Here is an 18,912-nt window from a genome sequence, read left to right as displayed (position 1 = left end):
AAATGTTCGCACGATAAGTTCACGTGCGTGGGCAACGGCCGCTGCATTAAAGGCGCTTGGCGCTGCGATGGTTACCGCGACTGTTCAGACGGCTCGGACGAGAGGGACTGTAAATCCGGATTACGCTGTTGAAAATTCAGGTTCCCATGCAAAGACCACAGCAGCTGCATCATTGAAAATATGCTGTGTGACGGTTACCGAGACTGCTCAGACGGTTGGGACGAGGAGAACTGTGCGTCTCGGATAGGCTGTGAGGAAGGTAGGCTGCCATGCAAAGAGAATAGCAAGTGCATCTCGAAAACTTGGCTGTGCGACGGTGATCGCGACTGCTCAGATTGGTCGGACGAGCGGAATTGCACCTCTCTACGTAAATGTTCGCACGATAAGTTCACGTGCGTGGACAACGGCCGCTGCATTAAAGGCGCTTGGCGCTGCGATGGTTACCGCGACTGTTCAGACGGCTCGGGCGAGAGGGACTGTAAATCCGGATTACGCTGTGGAAAATTCAGGTTCCCATGCAAAGACAACAGCAGCTGCATCATTGAAAATATGCTGTGCGACGGTTACCGAGACTGCTCAGACGGTTAGGACGAGGAGAATTGTGCGTCTCGGATAGGCTGTGAGGAAGGTAGGCTGCCATGCAAAGGCAATAGCAAGTGCATCTCGAAAACTTGGCTGTGCGGCGGTGATCGCGACTGCTAAGATTGGTCGGACAAGCGGAATTGCACCTCTCTACGTAAATGTTCGCACGATAAGTTCACGTGCGTGGACAACGGCCGCTGCATTAAAGGCGCTTGGCGCTGCGATGGTTACCGCGACTGTTCAGACGGCTCGGACGAGAGGGACTGTAAATCCGGATTATGCTGTGGAAAATTCAGGTTCCCATGCAAAGACAACAGCAGCTGCATCATTGAAAATATGCTGCGCGACGGTTACCGAGAATGCTCAGACGGTTGGGACGAGGAGAACTGTGCGTCTCGGATAGGCTGTGAGGAAGGTAGGCTGCCATGCAAAGACAATAGCAAGTGCATCTCGAAAACTTGGCTGTGCGACGGTGATCGCGACTGCTCAGATTGGTCGGAAGAGCGGAATTGCACCTCTCTACGTAAATGTTCGCACGATAAGTTCACGTGCGTGGACAACGGCCGCTGCATTAAAGGCGCTTGGCGCTGCGATGGTTACCGCGACTGTCCAGACGGCTCGGACGAGAGGGACTGTAAATCCGGATTACGCTGTGGAAAATTCAGGTTCCCATGCAAAGACGACAGCACCTGCATCATTGAAAATATGCTGTGCGACGGTTACCGAGACTGCTCAGACGGTTGGGACGAGGAGAACTGTGCGTCTCGGATAAGCTGTGAGGAAGGTAGGCTGCCATGCAAAGGCAATAGCAAGTGCATCTCGAAAACTTGGCTGTGCGGCGGTGATCGCGACTGCTAAGATTGGTCGTACGAGCGGAATTGCACCTCTCTACGTAAATGTTCGCACGATAAGTTCACGTGCGTGGACAACGGCCGCTGCATTAAAGGCGCTTGGCGCTGCGATGGTTACCGCGACTGTTCAGACGGCTCGGACGAGAAGGACTGTAAATCCGGATTACGCTGTGGAAAATTCAGGTTCCCATGCAAAGACAACAGCAGCTGCATCATTGAAAATATGCTGTGCGACGGTTACCGAGACTGCTCAGACGGTTAGGACGAGGAGAACTGTGCGTCTCGGATAGGCTGTGAGGAAGGTAGGCTGCCATGCAAAGGCAATAGCAAGTGCATCTCGAAAACTTGGCTGTGCGACGGTGATCGCGACTGCTCAGATTGGTCGGACGAGCGGAATTGCACCTCTCTACGCAAATGTTCGCACGATAAGTTCACGTGCGTGGACAACGGCCGCTGCATTAAAGGCGCTTGGCGCTGCGATGGTTACCGCGACTGTTCAGACGGCTCGGACGAGAGGGACTGTAAATCCGGATTACGCTGTGGAAAATTCAGGTTCCCATGCAAAGACAACAACAGCTGCATCATTGAAAATATGCTGCGCGACGGTTACCGAGACTGCTCAGACGGTTGGGACGAGGAGAACTGTGCGTCTCGGATAGGCTGTGAGGAAGGTAGGCTGCCATGCAAAGGCAATAGCAAGTGCATCTCAAAAACTTGGCTGTGCGACGGTGATCGCGACTGCTCAGATTGGTCGGACGAGCGGAATTGCACCTCTCGACGTAAATGTTCGCACGATAAGTTCACGTGCGTGGGCAACGGCCGCTGCATTAAAGGCGCTTGGCGCTGCGATGGTTACCGCGACTGTTCAGACGGCTCGGATGAGAGGGACTGTAAATCCGGATTACGCTGTTGAAAATTCAGGTTCCCATGCAAAGACCACAGCAGCTGCATCATTGAAAATATGCTGTGTGACGGTTACCGAGACTGCTCAGACGGTTGGGACGAGGAGAACTGTGCGTCTCGGATAGGCTGTGAGGAAGGTAGGCTGCCATGCAAAGAGAATAGCTAGTGCATCTCGAAAACTTGGCTGTGCGACGGTGATCGCGACTGCTCAGATTGGTCGGACGAGCGGAATTGCACCTCTCTACGTAAATGTTCGCACGATACGTTCACGTGCGTGGACAACGGCCGCTGCATTAAAGGCGCTTGGCGCTGCGATGGTTACCGCGACTTTTCAGACGGCTCGGACGAGAGGGACTGTAAATCCGGATTACGCTGTGGAAAATTCAGGTTCCCATGCAAAGACAACAGCAGCTGCATCATTGAAAATATGCTGTGCGACGGTTACCGAGACTGCTCAGACGGTTAGGACGAGGAGAATTGTGCGTCTCGGATAGGCTGTGTGGAAGGTAGGCTGCCATGCAAAGGCAATAGCAAGTGCATCTCGAAAACTTGGCTGTGCGGCGGTGATCGCGACTGCTAAGATTGGTCGGACGAGCGGAATTGCACCTCTCTACATAAATGTTCGCACGATAAGTTCACGTGCGTGGACAACGGCCGCTGCATTAAAGGCGCTTGGCGCTGCGATGGTTACCGCGACTGTTCAGACGGCTCGGACGAGAGGGACTGTAAATCCGGATTACGCTGTGGAAAATTCAGGTTCCCATGCAAAGACAACAGCAGCTGCATCATTGAAAATATGCTGCGCGACGGTTACCGAGAATGCTCAGACGGTTGGGACGAGGAGAACATTGCGTCTCGGATAGGCTGTGAGGAAGGTAGGCTGCCATGCAAAGACAATAGCAAGTGCATCTCGAAAACTTGGCTGTGCGACGGTGATCGCGACTGCTAATATTGGTCGGACGAGCGGAATCGCACCTCTCTACGTAAATGTTCGCACGATAAGTTCACGTGCGTGGACAACGGCCGCTGCATTAAAGGCGCTTGGCGCTGCGATGGTTACCGCGACTGTTCAGACGGCTCGGACGAGAGGGACTGTAAATCCGGATTACGCTGTGGAAAATTCAGGTTCCCATGCAAAGACAACAGCAGCTGCATCATTGAAAATATGCTGCGCGACGGTTACCGAGACTGCTCAGACGGTTGGGACGAGGAGAACTGTGCGTCTCGGATAGGCTGTGAGGAAGGTTGGCTGCCATGCAAAGGCAATAGCAAGTGCATCTCGAAAACTTGGCTATGCGACGGTGATCGCGACTGCTCAGATTGGTCGGACGAGCGGAATTGCACCTCTCGACGTAAATGTTCGCACGATAAGTTCACGTGCGTGGACAACGGCCGCTGCATTAAAGGCGCTTGGCGCTGCGATGGTTACCGCGACTGTTCAGACGGCTCGGACGAGAGGGACTGTAAATCCGGATTACGCTGTGGAAAATTCAGGTTCCCATGCAAAGACAACAGCAGCTGCATCATTGAAAATATGCTGTGTGACGGTTACCGAGACTGCTCAGACGGTTGGGACGAGGAGAACTGTGCGTCTCGGATAGCAGTGAGGAAGGTAGGCTGCCATGCAAAGGCAATAGCAAGTGCATCTCGAAAACTTGGCTGTGCGACGGTGATCGCGACTGCTCAGATTGGTCGGACGAGCGGAATTGCACCTCTCTACGTAAATGTTCGCACGATAAGTTCACGTGCGTGGACAACGGCCGCTGCATTAAAGGCGCTTGGCGCTGCGATGGTTACCGCGACTGTTCAGACGGCTCGGACGACAGGGACAGTAAATCCGGATTACGCTGTGGAAAATTCAGGTTCCCATGCAAAGACAACAGCAGTTGCATCATTGAAAATATGCCGTGTGACGGTTACCGAGACTGCTCAGACGGCTGGGACGAGGAGAACTGTGTGTCTCGGATAGGCTGTGAGGAAGGTAGGCTGCCATGCAAAGAGAATAGCAAGTGCATCTCGAAAACTTGGCTGTACGACGGTGATCGCGACTGCTCAGATTGGTCGGACGAGCGGAATTGCACCTCTCTACGTAAATGTTCGCACGATAAGTTCACGTGCGTGGACAACGGCCGCTGCATTAAAGGCGCTTGGCGCTGCGATGGTTACCGCGACTGTTCAGACGGCTCGGACGAGAGGGACAGTAAATCCGGATTACGCTGTGGAAAATTCAGGTTCCCATGCAAAGACAACAGCAGCTGCATCATTGAAAATATGCCGTGTGACGGTTACCGAGACTGCTCAGACGGCTGGGACGAGGAGAACTGTGTGTCTCGGATAGGCTGTGAGGAAGGTAGGCTGCCATGCAAAGAGAATAGCAAGTGCATCTCGAAAACTTGGCTATACGACGGTGATCGCGACTGCTCAGATTGGTCGGACGAGCGGAATTGCACCTCTCTACGTAAATGTTCGCACGATAAGTTCACGTGCGTGGACAACGGCCGCTGCATTAAAGGCGCTTGGCGCTGCGATGGTTACCGCGACTGTTCAGACGGCTCGGACGAGAAGGACTGTAAATCCGGATTACGCTGTGGAAAATTCAGGTTCCCATGCAAAGACAACAGCAGCTGCATCATTGAAAATATGCTGTGTGACGGTTACCGAGACTCCTCAGACGGTTAGGACGAGGAGAACTGTGCGTCTCGGATAGGCTGTGAGGAAGGTAGGCTGCCATGCAAAGGCAATAGCAAGTGCATCTCGAAAACTTGGCTGTGCGACGGTGATCGCGACTGCTCAGATTGGTCGGACGAGCGGAATTGCACCTCTCTACGCAAATGTTCGCACGATAAGTTCACGTGCGTGGACAATGGTCGCTGCATTAAAGGCGCCTGGCGCTGCGATGGTTACCGCGACTGTTCAGACGGCTCGGACGAGAGGGACTGTAAATCCGGATTACGCTGTGGAAAATTCAGGTTCCCATGCAAAGACAACAGCAGCTGCATCATTGAAAATATGCTGTGCGACGGTTACCGAGACTGCTCAGACGGTTGGGACGAGAACTGTGCGTCTCGGATAGGCTGTGAGGAAGGTAGGGTGCCATGCAAAGACAATAGCAAGTGCATCTCGAAAACTTGGCTGTGCGAAGGTGATCGCGACTGCTAATATTGGTCGGACGAGCGGAATTGCACCTCTCTACGTAAATGTTCGCACGATAAGTTCACGTGCGTGGACAACGGCCGCTGCATTAAAGGCGCTTGGCGCTGCGATGGTTACCGCGACTGTTCAGACGGCTCGGACGAGAGGGACAGTAAATCCGGATTACGCTGTGGAAAATTCAGGTTCCCATGCAAAGACAACAGCAGCTGCATCATTGAAAATATGCCGTGTGACGGTTACCGAGACTGCTCAGACGGCTGGGACGAGGAGAACTGTGTGTCTCGGATAGGCTGTGAGGAAGGTAGGCTGCCATGCAAAGGCAATAGCAAGTGCATCTCGAAAACTTGGCTGTGCGACGGTGATCGCGACTGCTCAGATTGGTCGGACGAGCGGAATTGCACCTCTCTACGCAAATGTTCGCACGATAAGTTCACGTGCGTGGACAACGGCCGCTGCATTAAAGGCGCTTGGCGCTGCGATGGTTACCGCGACTGTTCAGACGGCTCGGACGAGAGGGACTGTAAATCCGGATTACGCTGTGGAAAATTCAGGTTCCCATGCAAAGACAACAGCTGCATCATTGAAAATATGCTGCGCGACGGTTACCGAGACTGCTGAGACGGTTGGGACGAGGAGAACTGTGCGTCTCGGATAGGCTGTGAGGAAGGTAGGCTGCCATGCAAAGGCAATAGCAAGTGCATCTCAAAAACTTGGCTGTGCGACGGTGATCGCGACTGCTCAGATTGGTCGGACGAGCGGAATTGCACCTCTCGACGTAAATGTTCGCACGATAAGTTCACGTGCGTGGGCAACGGCCGCTGCATTAAAGGCGCTTGGCGCTGCGATGGTTACCGCGACTTTTCAGACGGCTCGGACGAGAGGGACTGTAAATCCGGATTACGCTGTGGAAAATTCAGGTTCCCATGCAAAGACAACAGCAGCTGCATCATTGAAAATATGCTGCGCGACGGTTACCGAGAATGCTCAGACGGTTGGGACGAGGAGAACATTGCGTCTCGGATAGGCTGTGAGGAAGGTAGGCTGCCATGCAAAGACAATAGCAAGTGCATCTCGAAAACTTGGCTGTGCGACGGTGATCGCGACTGCTAATATTGGTCGGACGAGCGGAATCGCACCTCTCTACGTAAATGTTCGCACGATAAGTTCACGTGCGTGGACAACGGCCGCTGCATTAAAGGCGCTTGGCGCTGCGATGGTTACCGCGACTGTTCAGACGGCTCGGACGAGAGGGACTGTAAATCCGGATTACGCTGTGGAAAATTCAGGTTCCCATGCAAAGACAACAGCAGCTGCATCATTGAAAATATGCTGCGCGACGGTTACCGAGACTGCTCAGACGGTTGGGACGAGGAGAACTGTGCGTCTCGGATAGGCTGTGAGGAAGGTAGGCTGCCATGCAAAGGCAATAGCAAGTGCATCTCGAAAACTTGGCTGTGCGACGGTGATCGCGACTGCTCAGATTGGTCGGACGAGCGGAATTGCACCTCTCTACGTAAATGTTCGCACGATAAGTTCACGTGCGTGGACAACGGCCGCTGCATTAAAGGCGCTTGGCGCTGCGATGGTTACCGCGACTGTTCAGACGGCTCGGACGAGAGGGACTGTAAATCCGGATTACGCTGTGGAAAATTCAGGTTCCCATGCAAAGACAACAGCAGCTGCATCATTGAAAATATTCTGTGTGACGGTTACCGAGACTGCTCAGACGGTTGGGACGAGGAGAACTGTGCGTCTCGGATAGGCTGTGAGGAAGGTAGGCTGCCATGCAAAGAGAATAGCAAGTGCATCTCGAAAACTTGGCTGTGCGACGGTGATCGCGACTGCTCAGATTGGTCGGACGAGCGGAATTGCACCTCTCTACGTAAATGTTCGCACGATAAGTTCACGTGCGTGGACAACGGCCGCTGCATTAAAGGCGCTTGGCGCTGCGATGGTTATCGCGACTGTTCAGACGGCTCGGACGAGAGGGACTGTAAATCCGGATTACGCTGTGGAAAATTCAGGTTCCCATGCAAAGACAACAGCAGCTGCATCATTGAAAATATGCTGTGCGACGATTACCGAGACTGCTCAGACGGTTAGGACGAGGAGAACTGTGCGTCTCGGATAGCAGTGAGGAAGGTAGGCTGCCATGCAAAGGCAATAGCAAGTGCATCTCGAAAACTTGGCTGTGCGACGGTGATCGCGACTGCTCAGATTGGTCGGACGAGCGGAATTGCACCTCTCTACGTAAATGTTCGCACGATAAGTTCACGTGCGTGGACAACGGCCGCTGCATTAAAGGCGCTTGGCGCTGCGATGGTTACCGCGACTGTTCAGACGGCTCGGACGAGAGGGACAGTAAATCCGGATTACGCTGTGGAAAATTCAGGTTCCCATGCAAAGACAACAGCAGCTGCATCATTGAAAATATGCCGTGTGACGGTTACCGAGACTGCTCAGACGGCTGGGACGAGGAGAACTGTGTGTCTCGGATAGGCTGTGAGGAAGGTAGGCTGCCATGCAAAGAGAATAGCAAGTGCATCTCGAAAACTTGGCTGTACGACGGTGATCGCGACTGCTCAGATTGGTCGGACGAGCGGAATTGCACCTCTCTACGTAAATGTTCGCACGATAAGTTCACGTGCGTGGACAACGGCCGCTGCATTAAAGGCGCTTGGCGCTGCGATGGTTACCGCGACTGTTCAGACGGCTCGGACGAGAAGGACTGTAAATCCGGATTACGCTGTGGAAAATTCAGGTTCCCATGCAAAGACAACAGCAGCTGCATCATTGAAAATATGCTGTGTGACGGTTACCGAGACTGCTCAGACGGTTAGGACGAGGAGAACTGTGCGTCTCGGATAGGCTGTGAGGAAGGTAGGCTGCCATGCAAAGGCAATAGCAAGTGCATCTCGAAAACTTGGCTGTGCGAAGGTGATCGCGACTGCTAATATTGGTCGGACGAGCGGAATTGCACCTCTCTACGTAAATGTTCGCACGATAAGTTCACGTGTGTGGACAACGGCCGCTGCATTAAAGGCGCTTGGCGCTGCGATGGTTACCGCCACTGTTCAGACGGCTCGGATGAGAGGGACTGTAAATCCGGATTACGCTGTGGAAAATTCAGGTTCCCATGCAAAGACAACAGCAGCTGCATCATTGAAAATATGCTGCGCGACGGTTACCGAGACTGCTCAGACGGTTGGGACGAGGAGAACTGTGCGTCTCGGATAGGCTGTGAGGAAGGTAGGCTGCCATGCAAAGACAATAGCAAGTGCATCTCGAAAACTTGGCTGTGCGACGGTGATCGCGACTGCTCAGATTGGTCGGACGAGCGGAATTGCACCTCTCTACGTAAATGTTCGCACGATAAGTTCACGTGCGTGGACAACGGCCGCTGCATTAAAGGCGCTTGGCGCTGCGATGGTTACCGCGACTGTCCAGACGGCTCGGACGAGAGGGACTGTAAATCCGGATTACGCTGTGGAAAATTCAGGTTCCCATGCAAAGACGACAGCACCTGCATCATTGAAAATATGCTGTGCGACGGTTACCGAGACTGCTCAGACGGTTGGGACGAGGAGAACTGTGCGTCTCGGATAAGCTGTGAGGAAGGTAGGCTGCCATGCAAAGGCAATAGCAAGTGCATCTCGAAAACTTGGCTGTGCGGCGGTGATCGCGACTGCTAAGATTGGTCGGACGAGCGGAATTGCACCTCTCTACGTAAATGTTCGCACGATAAGTTCACGTGCGTGGACAACGGCCGCTGCATTAAAGGCGCTTGGCGCTGCGATGGTTACCGCGACTGTTCAGACGGCTCGGACGAGAGGGACTGTAAATCCGGATTACGCTGTGGAAAATTCAGGTTCCCATGCAAAGACAACAGCAGCTGCATCATTGAAAATATGCTGCGCGACGGTTACCGAGAATGCTCAAACGGTTGGGACGAGGAGAACTGTGCGTCTCGGATAGGCTGTGAGGAAGGTAGGCTGCCATGCAAAGACAATAGCAAGTGCATCTCGAAAACTTGGCTGTGCGACGGTGATCGCGACTGCTAATATTGGTCGGACGAGCGGAATCGCACCTCTCTACGTAAATGTTCGCACGATAAGTTCACGTGCGTGGACAACGGCCGCTGCATTAAAGGCGCTTGGCGCTGCGATGGTTACCGCGACTGTTCAGACGGCTCGGACGAGAGGGACTGTAAATCCGGATTACGCTGTGGAAAATTCAGGTTCCCATGCAAAGACAACAGCAGCTGCATCATTGAAAATATGCTGCGCGACGGTTACCGAGAATGCTCAGACGGTTGGGACGAGGAGAACTGTGCGTCTCGGATAGGCTGTGAGGAAGGTAGGCTGCCATGCAAAGACAATAGCAAGTGCATCTCGAAAACTTGGCTGTGCGACGGTGATCGCGACTGCTCAGATTGGTCGGACGAGCGGAATTGCACCTCTCTACGTAAATGTTCGCACGATAAGTTCACGTGCGTGGACAACGGCCGCTGCATTAAAGGCGCTTGGCGCTGCGATGGTTACCGCGACTGTTCAGACGGCTCCGACGAGAGGGACTGTAAATCCGGATTACGCTGTGGAAAATTCAGGTTCCCATGCAAAGACAACAGCAGCTGCATCATTGAAAATATGCTGTGTGACGGTTACCGAGACTGCTCAGACGGTTGGGACAAGGAGAACTGTGCGTCTCGGATAGGCTGTGAGGAAGGTAGGCTGCCATGCAAAGACAATAGCAAGTGCATCTCGAAAACTTGGCTGTGCGACGGTGATCGCGACTGCTCAGATTGGTCGGACGAGCGGAATTGCACCTCTCTACGTATATGTTCGCACGATAAGTTCACGTGCGTGGACAACGGCCGCTGCATTAAAGGCGCTTGGCGCTGCGATGGTTACCGCGACTGTTCAGACGGCTCGGACGAGAGGGACTGTAAATCCGGATTAAGCTGTGGAAAATTCAGGTTCCCATGCAAAGACAACAGCAGCTGCATCATTGAAAATATGCTGTGTGACGGTTACCGAGACTGCTCAGACGGTTGGGACAAGGAGAACTGTGCGTCTCGGGTAGGCTGTGAGGAAGGTAGGCTGCCATGCAAAGACAATAGCAAGTGCATCTCGAAAACTTGGCTGTGCGACGGTTATCGCGACTGCTCAGATTGGTCGGACGAGCGGAATTGCACCTCTCTACATAAATGTTCGCACGATAAGTTCACGTGCGTGGACAACGGCCGCTGCATTAAAGGCGCTTGGCGCTGCGATGGTTACCGCGACTGTTCAGACGGCTCGGACGAGAGTAGTAGTAGTAGTAGTGGTAGGTTTATTTGGCCATATTATATACAATATGCCCTCGAGGTGAGGCTAAAGGAGGTAGACCAAGCATGCCTCCTGACAAGGCCTACACCCCGATCACACATCATGGAAACGGGGGCCGAATGGACAAAAGATAAAAAAACAATGAGCAAACATGATCACAATAGAAAATAGTTAATGATAGACAATAATAAATATCAATTAACAATAAACAAAACGTTTCATAATATGCACATTAAAAAAAGCAGAACACAAACACACACTCAAAAAGAACAACGAAGTATACATTATTAGCTTCAACTTAACCGGGGGGGAAAAGAATCGTCAGTTTTTTCTTGAATACAGACACACTATAACTTTCTAAAGCAATCTGAATAAGAAACTGGTAGGTATTGCACAATGTTATAATTTGATAATCGGTTGTTTGTTTACCATAATTTGTTCTGGGTCTTGCAGTAGAAAGGGCAACGGAACGTAGACCATACGCAACGTTTCTTGAATTATAAGTGTTAGAAAAAGAGCTAAAGTCATGCTTGACTTTATAAAAAATATGAAGAGCCAAACTAAAATTTTATGAATGAAAGAAATTGCGAACATGAAATGTTTCGAAAAGATTTGTTTCAACAGATGAGCTTGAACTTAATAAACGTAGAGCTCTTTTCTGGAGAGAAAGCAATTTGTATGAATCAGTTTTGTTGCATGTACCCCACACTAGGTTGCAATACACCAGGTGAGAATGAACAAGGGCAAAATATAGCTGTTTTTTAACTTGTAGTGGGAGGAGATGTCTAACACGATAAATAACATAAATAGATCTGGCCATTTTTAGTCTAATGTAGTTTATATGATCAGTCCAACCCAAATCGCTACGAAAAAACACACCAAGGAACCGGCAACTATGAACTTGCTCGATGTTAGTCATTAAAAAATAGTTTGATGTGATGATCTAATGGTTTGTTTTTTGGATGGAAGAGCATAAACTTTGTTTTGTTTACGTTTAATTGAAGTTGATTAACATAGAGCCAAACCGCTAACTCCTCAAGCCAGGCATTACATTGGTGTTCAATTACTTGGAGACTGGAGCCGGAAAAAAAGACATTAGTATCGTCGGCTTACATCATGATATTAGGAGTTAATGGAATGTTTACAATGTCATTAATATAGAGAATAACTAAAAGTGGTCCCAAAATTGAACCCTGAGGGACACCGAATTTTATCATACCAAAACTGGATTTTACATCATGAATCTGAGTGTACTGTATCCGTGCAGTTAGATAACTTTCCAAAAGTGAATTTGCCACTCCACGGATCCCGTAAGTCTTTAATTTATGGAGCAGTATTGTATATTGCACAGAATCGAAAGCTTTGCGCAAATCAAGAAAAATTCCAACTGAAAAAAGCTTAGTTTCTAAATTGTTAATTATAGAGTTCTTAATATCTAACAGAGCAGATTCTGTTGATTTACCAGCCTGCAAGCCTGAAAGGGACTGTAAATCCGGATTACGCTGTGGAAAATTCAGGTTCCCATGCAAAGACAACAGCAGCTGCATCATTGAAAATATGCTGTGTGACGGTTACCGAGACTGCTCAGACGGTTGGGACGAGGAGAACTGTACGATTCGAATAGACTGTGCCTACGATAAGCTGCCGTGCAAAGGCACTAGCTAGTGCATCTCGGAATGTAAGTGGTGCGACGGTCGCCGCGATTGTGCAGATGGTTCGGACGAGCTGAACTGTACATCTCGAATACGCTGTGAGAGAGGTAGGATCTGGTGCAAAGATAACAGCAGCTGCATCAGGGAAACTTGGCTGTGCGACGGTGACCGCGACTGCACAGATGGGTCTGACGAGCAGAATTGCACCTCCGTAGAGAGGCGTGTTCGAAAGATCAGTTCACGTGCGTAGTCAATGGCCGCTGCATTAAAGACATTTGGCGCTGTGATGGTGACCGCGACTGCACAGACGGCTCGGACGAGTGGAATTGTCCTTTTTAAATTTGCTGCAGCAAAGATGAGTTCGCGTGCAAAGACAACAGCTACTGCCTCTGGAAAAAATATCTTTGCGACGGTGACCGCAACTGTCCAGACGGCTCGGATGAGCAGAACTGTACATCCGGATTGCGCTGTGAGTCTTTAAAATGGCCGTGCACAGACCATAGCAGATGCGTCAGGTCTGGTTGGCGGTGCGACGGTGACCGCGACTGTGCAGATGGGTCGGACGAGCTGAATTGCACCTCTGTAGAGAAGTGTTCGAAATATGAGTTCACGTGCGTGTTCAATGGCCGCTGCATTAAAGACAATTGGCGTTGCGACGGTGAGTCCGATGCTCAGACGGCTCGGACGAGCAGAACTGTTCCGAATTACGCTGCTATAAACATGAGTTCGCGTGCAAAGACAAGAGCCGGTGCATACCGAGAGAATGGCTGTGCGATGGTGACCGCCACTGCCCAGACGGCTCGGACGAGCAGTATTGTCCTTCTTGTTTCTAGTCGCAGCGCTGGTGAAATTTTAAAGATGTACCAACTAGCTCAAACCACCATTTTGCTCTGTCCTTCAGAAATCCGCTGTACGAACGATGAGTTGGCGTGCAAAGACAACAGCCGGTGCATCCCCAAATGGTGGCACTGCGACGGTGACCCCTATTGCTCAGACAGCTCGGATGAGCAGAACTGTACATTCCGTATGCTCTGTCAGGGGGGTAAGTCCTGGTGCAAGGACGGGTACCGTGACTGCTCAGGTGGGTCGGACGAGCAGAATTGCACGAGGACGGCGGCGTGCCCTCACAAGCAGTTCGGATGCGTCTCGCGAAACGGATCCTTCGTTTGCATCAACAAAACGCGCTTCTGCGACGGACACAAAGACTGCGAGGACGGCTCCGACGAACCAGACTCCTGCCGAAAGCTGGCGCTGAAATGTGACGGGAATTACTTCGGATGCGACAACGGGACGTGTATTTCGAAGCAGTGGAAGTGTGACGGCCGATACGACTGCAATGATCGCAGCGACGAGATGAACTGCGGCGCAGAAGGCATCCGCGGCTGCTCGGGTGACGAGTTTGCATGTGCCTCTGGACGCCTTTGTATTCCTCGCCACTCTCGCTGTGACCACCGAAAGGACTGCCCGGACGGCTCCGACGAGAATGACTGCCCTGCCAAGGAGCAGTTTAATTCCCTAAGTTTCTTCTGAAAAGAACGAACGTGGCTCGCTGTTAGTCTTTGTGCTATTCTTTGCAAGAGCTCTTAAGAAGAAACAATTTTGCCAGTTTATGTGGGGTCGTGCTCTTTCTGCATCGACGCTCCCATTTACATACGGGGTTAGATGGATAAAGGCAAACCGGAATCGTTGTCAGTTAGGATTGAGCTGAACGATCAAACTCTTCACAAATTGCGGTGAACGAAACCCCGTGAATATTAGAGAAGCGCTGTGCGACTGCCAGCATGAAAGGCTCTCAGAGCGCACGGTGTGTTGCCGAAGTGTGTAGTGGAGGTTTGAGGCTTTCTTGGGAAGCACTTAAAAGTTCTCGAAATGGGAGCCCAAAAGTTCTCTCTTTATTGAGATATACGGAGGCATTCAAATAAGCCCCGTGACAATCTGTACATGCAGTTGAGTTCGTTCTAGGATGTTTTAAAATGGACCGTACACCTGGTTACATGTGTTGAAGGTTACATTCCGTAACCTAATTTCGTGCTCCATCTGGTAGAATGCAGTTATATTTAATCAGGTGTACTGTTCAGTAAGGACCTCTGGGTGAGCGATGCGCCTAATAGCTGTTAAGAACAAAAGGATGTTCGTTTAGTTCGGTCTGTAGACGTTAGTTTTTTACGTACAATGAACTAAATTACCCAGGGCAAATGAACGGGTGACTATAGCATGGACAGCAGCGAAAAAGAAATGCGATGCTGAAATCGTCATGACAGCCGATGACAGCTCCCCCCCCCCCACCCGCCCACCTTCCTTTCTTCGCAGATTGGAAGGAGAAGAAGAATGGCGGTCAGCAGGGCAGTAGTCTAAGACAAAATTATTCATTTACTCCACTTCTTGTACATGAGTGCGTTTGTATCCGCTACGCACCCTGGCCGATCACCCGCTGTGGTTTTGTGTCATTATGCCCGAGGACATCATCATAATCACCAAGGGACTAAGGCAGTAACAACAATCAGGAGACATGCTTGTTGACAGCCCGGATCGACTCCATCAGAGAACTTGACCTTGATATTTCTGGGGGGGGGGGGGGGGGGGGGGTCGAAAGAGAAACATGCTCCATGTATGCGGGTTTCACTTGGTCCATAGTGACGACCTATTCTCGGGCATCGGTGGCCAGCTACACAGCTTTCTTACTGCACTGACAGATGGGCTAATGCCCATTCTAAGGGGGTGTCAGTGAAGGTTTGACATTGTCCCGCCGCACGAAGGCAAGTGTGGACGTGACGAATTCTCTGCTGACGAAGTCATCGCGAGTACATCGCCGTGCACGGACGCCTGAGGAGCAGGCATAGTTGCTCGACCTAAGTAGGCGGAGAGATGACCTCGGTTCTCGCAGAAACGAACAATTCGCCTGGCAAACGGAGAGCAGGCCCGTAGACCAGCTCGTCCATCGTGCACTGGAGGTCTTCATTAGATTCTTATCGAAAGCCAAGAGAAGTAGTGGTAGATAATCAGGCCAAGAAGTGCGAACTTCGCGTGCAACAAGGGCGGCCTTTAGCTGCCGGTGCAAACGTTCAGTCGTGCCCTTTTGCGGAGGAATGATATGCGCTTGCGTGAATACGGCGCATGCCAACCAGAGAGGTCAGGGCGCGAATCAAGGCGCACTCGAACTGGTGGCCACGATCCATCGCGACTACCCTGGGGGAGCCGAGGAGGGAAATTCATCCACTTAAAGAAGTGTGCGCCATAGTACAGAAAGTTAGGTGGGCGGATGAGATTAAGAAGTTTGCGTGGATATGGTGGCCGCAACTGGCAAATGGCAGGGTTAATTAGAGAGACATGGGAGAGGTCTTTGCCCTGCAGTGGGAGTAGTCAGGCTGATGGTGATGACGCCACAGTATACGCCGTGATCTAAGGCAGTGGAAAGGCTTCGGGCCACCGTGTGTGGCGGTAGATACACGTATGGATGTAGCGGAAACCTCTTGATGGGGGAAGACGGCCAACAATGTCGACGTGTAAAATGCCGATGTGACAGCAGCCGGGACAGAAGAAAGGGTGTTGAGGCGACATCCTGTGGAGCGTCGTTTTAGCACGCTGGCAGTGCAAGCGCTCACGAGCCCACCGACGCACATCTCGGTTGACGTCAGGCGAGACGAACCTAGACGTCATGAGCCGCTGCATAGCACGAATGCCAAGATGGCTAGCGTTGTGCAGCTGTTCGAAGACTTGGCGGTGGAAAGCGGTGTGAACAAAAGGACTTGGAGAACCACTGGAGACCTCGCAGACGATACTGCCCGACCAGACGGGCAGAGGCGCTGGAGACAAGAACAGGGAGCCAGAGGAGGCTTGGAGGGCTTGAAGCTCGCTGTCTAACTTCTGTGCTGGAGCCAGCGCTGCGAATTCGAGCGCGCCTGATGCAAGAACACCGATACGGGGGATCGACTCGGCGGCGCTGTTCACGGGCCCTTCGATGTATCGGATGTCCACCGTAAACTCAGAAATAAACCTCAGGTGTCTTATTTCTCGTGCGGTTTTATGAGCTCTGATTCTCAAAAAATGCAAGCACATAACCATATAAAACAGTCCATAAGCACATGAAAAACGTCTCCTTTCAAGGTTTCGGCGGAAGTGCTGAATGGCGAGGTAGACAGCGAGGAACTCACGGCCGAACGTACTATAGCACCTTTCTGCGGCCTTGATTTTCTGGGGGAGGAAACCCAGTGGGCACCAAAAGTCGTGGTGAACATGTTGCAGAAAGGCGCCTAGAGCTACGCCGGGGTCATCGGTGACGACACGCAACGGGGCGTCGGCCAATGGGCGCATGAGTAGATTACCTTCGGCAAGGGTGCGCTTAGCAGCTTCGGCGGCTGACTTCTACTCAAACGGAGTACGAGGACCGTAATTTCACGAAGGACTCCATGATCACATATCATGATCTATCGAATCGTTTTAAACTAGAGAGGAGAACCCTCCCCCCCCCCCTTCCGACCAGGACAAAAGCCTGACTAAAGAACAAGAGGTAACGCGGCGTCGGCTACAGGCGAGATCAATACATATTCCATCACTCCTCGCGCACATTTATCCTGATCTACAAAAACCGAACTGCAAACACTGCGGCCAACGAGCCAACTACAATCATATCATATGGTATTGCGAAACAGAGCCACCTCCGAGTGATGTAGTTACAGCTCCTACTCTCGAGCGGTGGGAGACCGTGCTGGCTAGCTCTGACACCAGAACGCCAGTTCTGACGTTGGAGTAGGCTGAAAAAGGCATCGAGGGCTATGCATTCTCGAGCACTTAACGCGACTTCTTAGCACCAAGCTATTTCCGACGAATAAAATGTTTTATAATCAATGAATATTTGCACACAAGAAAGTTAATTCCTTCCATCGACCTTTCTTTTATCAAACGTCTGTCCCGGGGCGATATATCTGCACACAAAATTTCATTTTCAAATGGCGAATGTGAGGCACCACACCCTCTTCTTTGCGAAAATCCAGTTTTTGTTGCGATTGGGAACACAATTTTATGACCGAAACTTTCGTTCAATTTCAAAGAAGTAAAAAGTAATCTGACAACGATCCAAGCCCTCTTACTTCTTGAAGAGCGTGGTTTAGACGCGTGTTTTAAATAAACGTCTGTAGGAATGAAAACACTGAGGATGGCGACATGAGATTATTTGCTATCATTTAGCAACACCAGCCTAGCAAGATCCAGGGTACCAGAAGCCGGCTGGCTCCCTCAAGGCCATTTAGTTCTGCGCTAGCAGAGTGAAGTGGAGCGGTGCCGAGTTCAACTTGTACACCGATCTGACCACTGGGTTGCGTAACATGTTCAGGAGAGCAAATGAGACGCACAGAAGAGCAAATCGGTGTCGAATGCCGACCATGTGCTGGTGCATATTGAAGAAATTGAATCAGGAAATGCTGGTGCTGCAAAAAACGTTGTAGTTAAATCGCTTTCTGCTTTAAACACGGATTAAAACAAGAAGACTCCTGTTACAACGGTAGTAATATCTTCGGAAGGGAACAAAATAAAAGGGCCAATCTCTCCGCATAGTCTAATTTTATACGTGTAACATTAAACAATAAATAACCAAGTACAGTGAGTGGTTCGGACTTTATGCAAAAAACAATTTTTTTTTAAATACAGCCACGAACAAAAAAACTCCCTACTTACTTCTCGTGAGTAGAATTGAGTTGAAATACCATTAATTACTGAACAAAATGGGGCAGACAGCTAAGCAATATCACTAATAGAAGCGGAGGAATATATACTCATATATGCCCGAAAATGTATGCGGAGATTTGGGCTTGGCTGCCCTCTTTTGATGTGTGGTCTCTTGCTCTGCGTCACCTACGACTGATCTGGGCAAAAGGCATGATTCCGACCTTGGCCAAGATATGCAAGTGATTCCAATCCTCACGTCACTGATGAATGTCATGCGTGATCTGCTGTCCAGCTTACGCACGCCAGTAGCACACAACGCATTGCAAGTACTGGACGCGCTACAGCCAGTTCTTGCAGCTCTACAATAGAAGACACCATGGCTCCCCCGGAACTATCTTTTCCGAAGAAAGTCAAACAAGCTTTTATTTCTCAGTGGAATGCCCGCGGGCTCCAGTCCCGGATTTCAGACACAACCGCTTCCCATTCTGGGGATCTGTGAACCGAATCTGCCCAACGTTTTACGAGTATCCCCGCCCTTTCACAGAGCCCAAGATCCTCGGCCCGTGGCCACAACCGCCGACTACCATCAAGGCTCATAAGGCACTGTTTTGTCTTTCCGAGAGACTGCCTTGCTTGCTAGATTGTGACTTTGTCTCTCGTTCCTTCTCTCTTCTCTTCCCTTTTTATCCCCTCATTCCCTTCCCCAGTGCAGGGTAGCCAACCGGAAACCTTTCTGGTTAACATCCCTGCCTTTCCCCCTCTCTTTATCTCTCTCTCTCTCTC

At 51.0% G+C, this 18,912-nt stretch overlaps 1 protein-coding gene across 1 annotated transcript in view; it reads left to right on the top strand.

Annotated features, from left to right (window-relative positions):
- Positions 1-13,998, top strand: part of LOC149336080 (uncharacterized) — a 208,464-nt gene extending 194,466 nt beyond the window's left edge. The window contains exons 8-14 of the mRNA XM_089554075.1: positions 3,599-3,799; positions 5,044-5,289; positions 7,252-7,497; positions 8,727-8,957; positions 9,183-9,341; positions 9,834-10,169; positions 13,550-13,998. Of these exons, the coding sequence (XP_089410201.1) occupies positions 3,599-3,799; positions 5,044-5,289; positions 7,252-7,497; positions 8,727-8,957; positions 9,183-9,341; positions 9,834-10,169; positions 13,550-13,998 (1,868 nt within the window). The remainder of the gene's footprint in view (positions 1-3,598; positions 3,800-5,043; positions 5,290-7,251; positions 7,498-8,726; positions 8,958-9,182; positions 9,342-9,833; positions 10,170-13,549) is intronic.
- Positions 13,999-18,912: the final 4,914 nt, after the last annotated feature.

Source organism: Amblyomma mixtum, chromosome 7 (genome assembly GCF_055824585.1).
Source record: "Amblyomma mixtum isolate Tamu chromosome 7, ASM5582458v1, whole genome shotgun sequence".
Taxonomy (NCBI): domain Eukaryota; kingdom Metazoa; phylum Arthropoda; class Arachnida; order Ixodida; family Ixodidae; genus Amblyomma; species Amblyomma mixtum.
The sequence above is the reverse complement of the archived record's forward strand: the minus strand, read 5'-3'. Positions and strand labels throughout refer to the sequence as shown.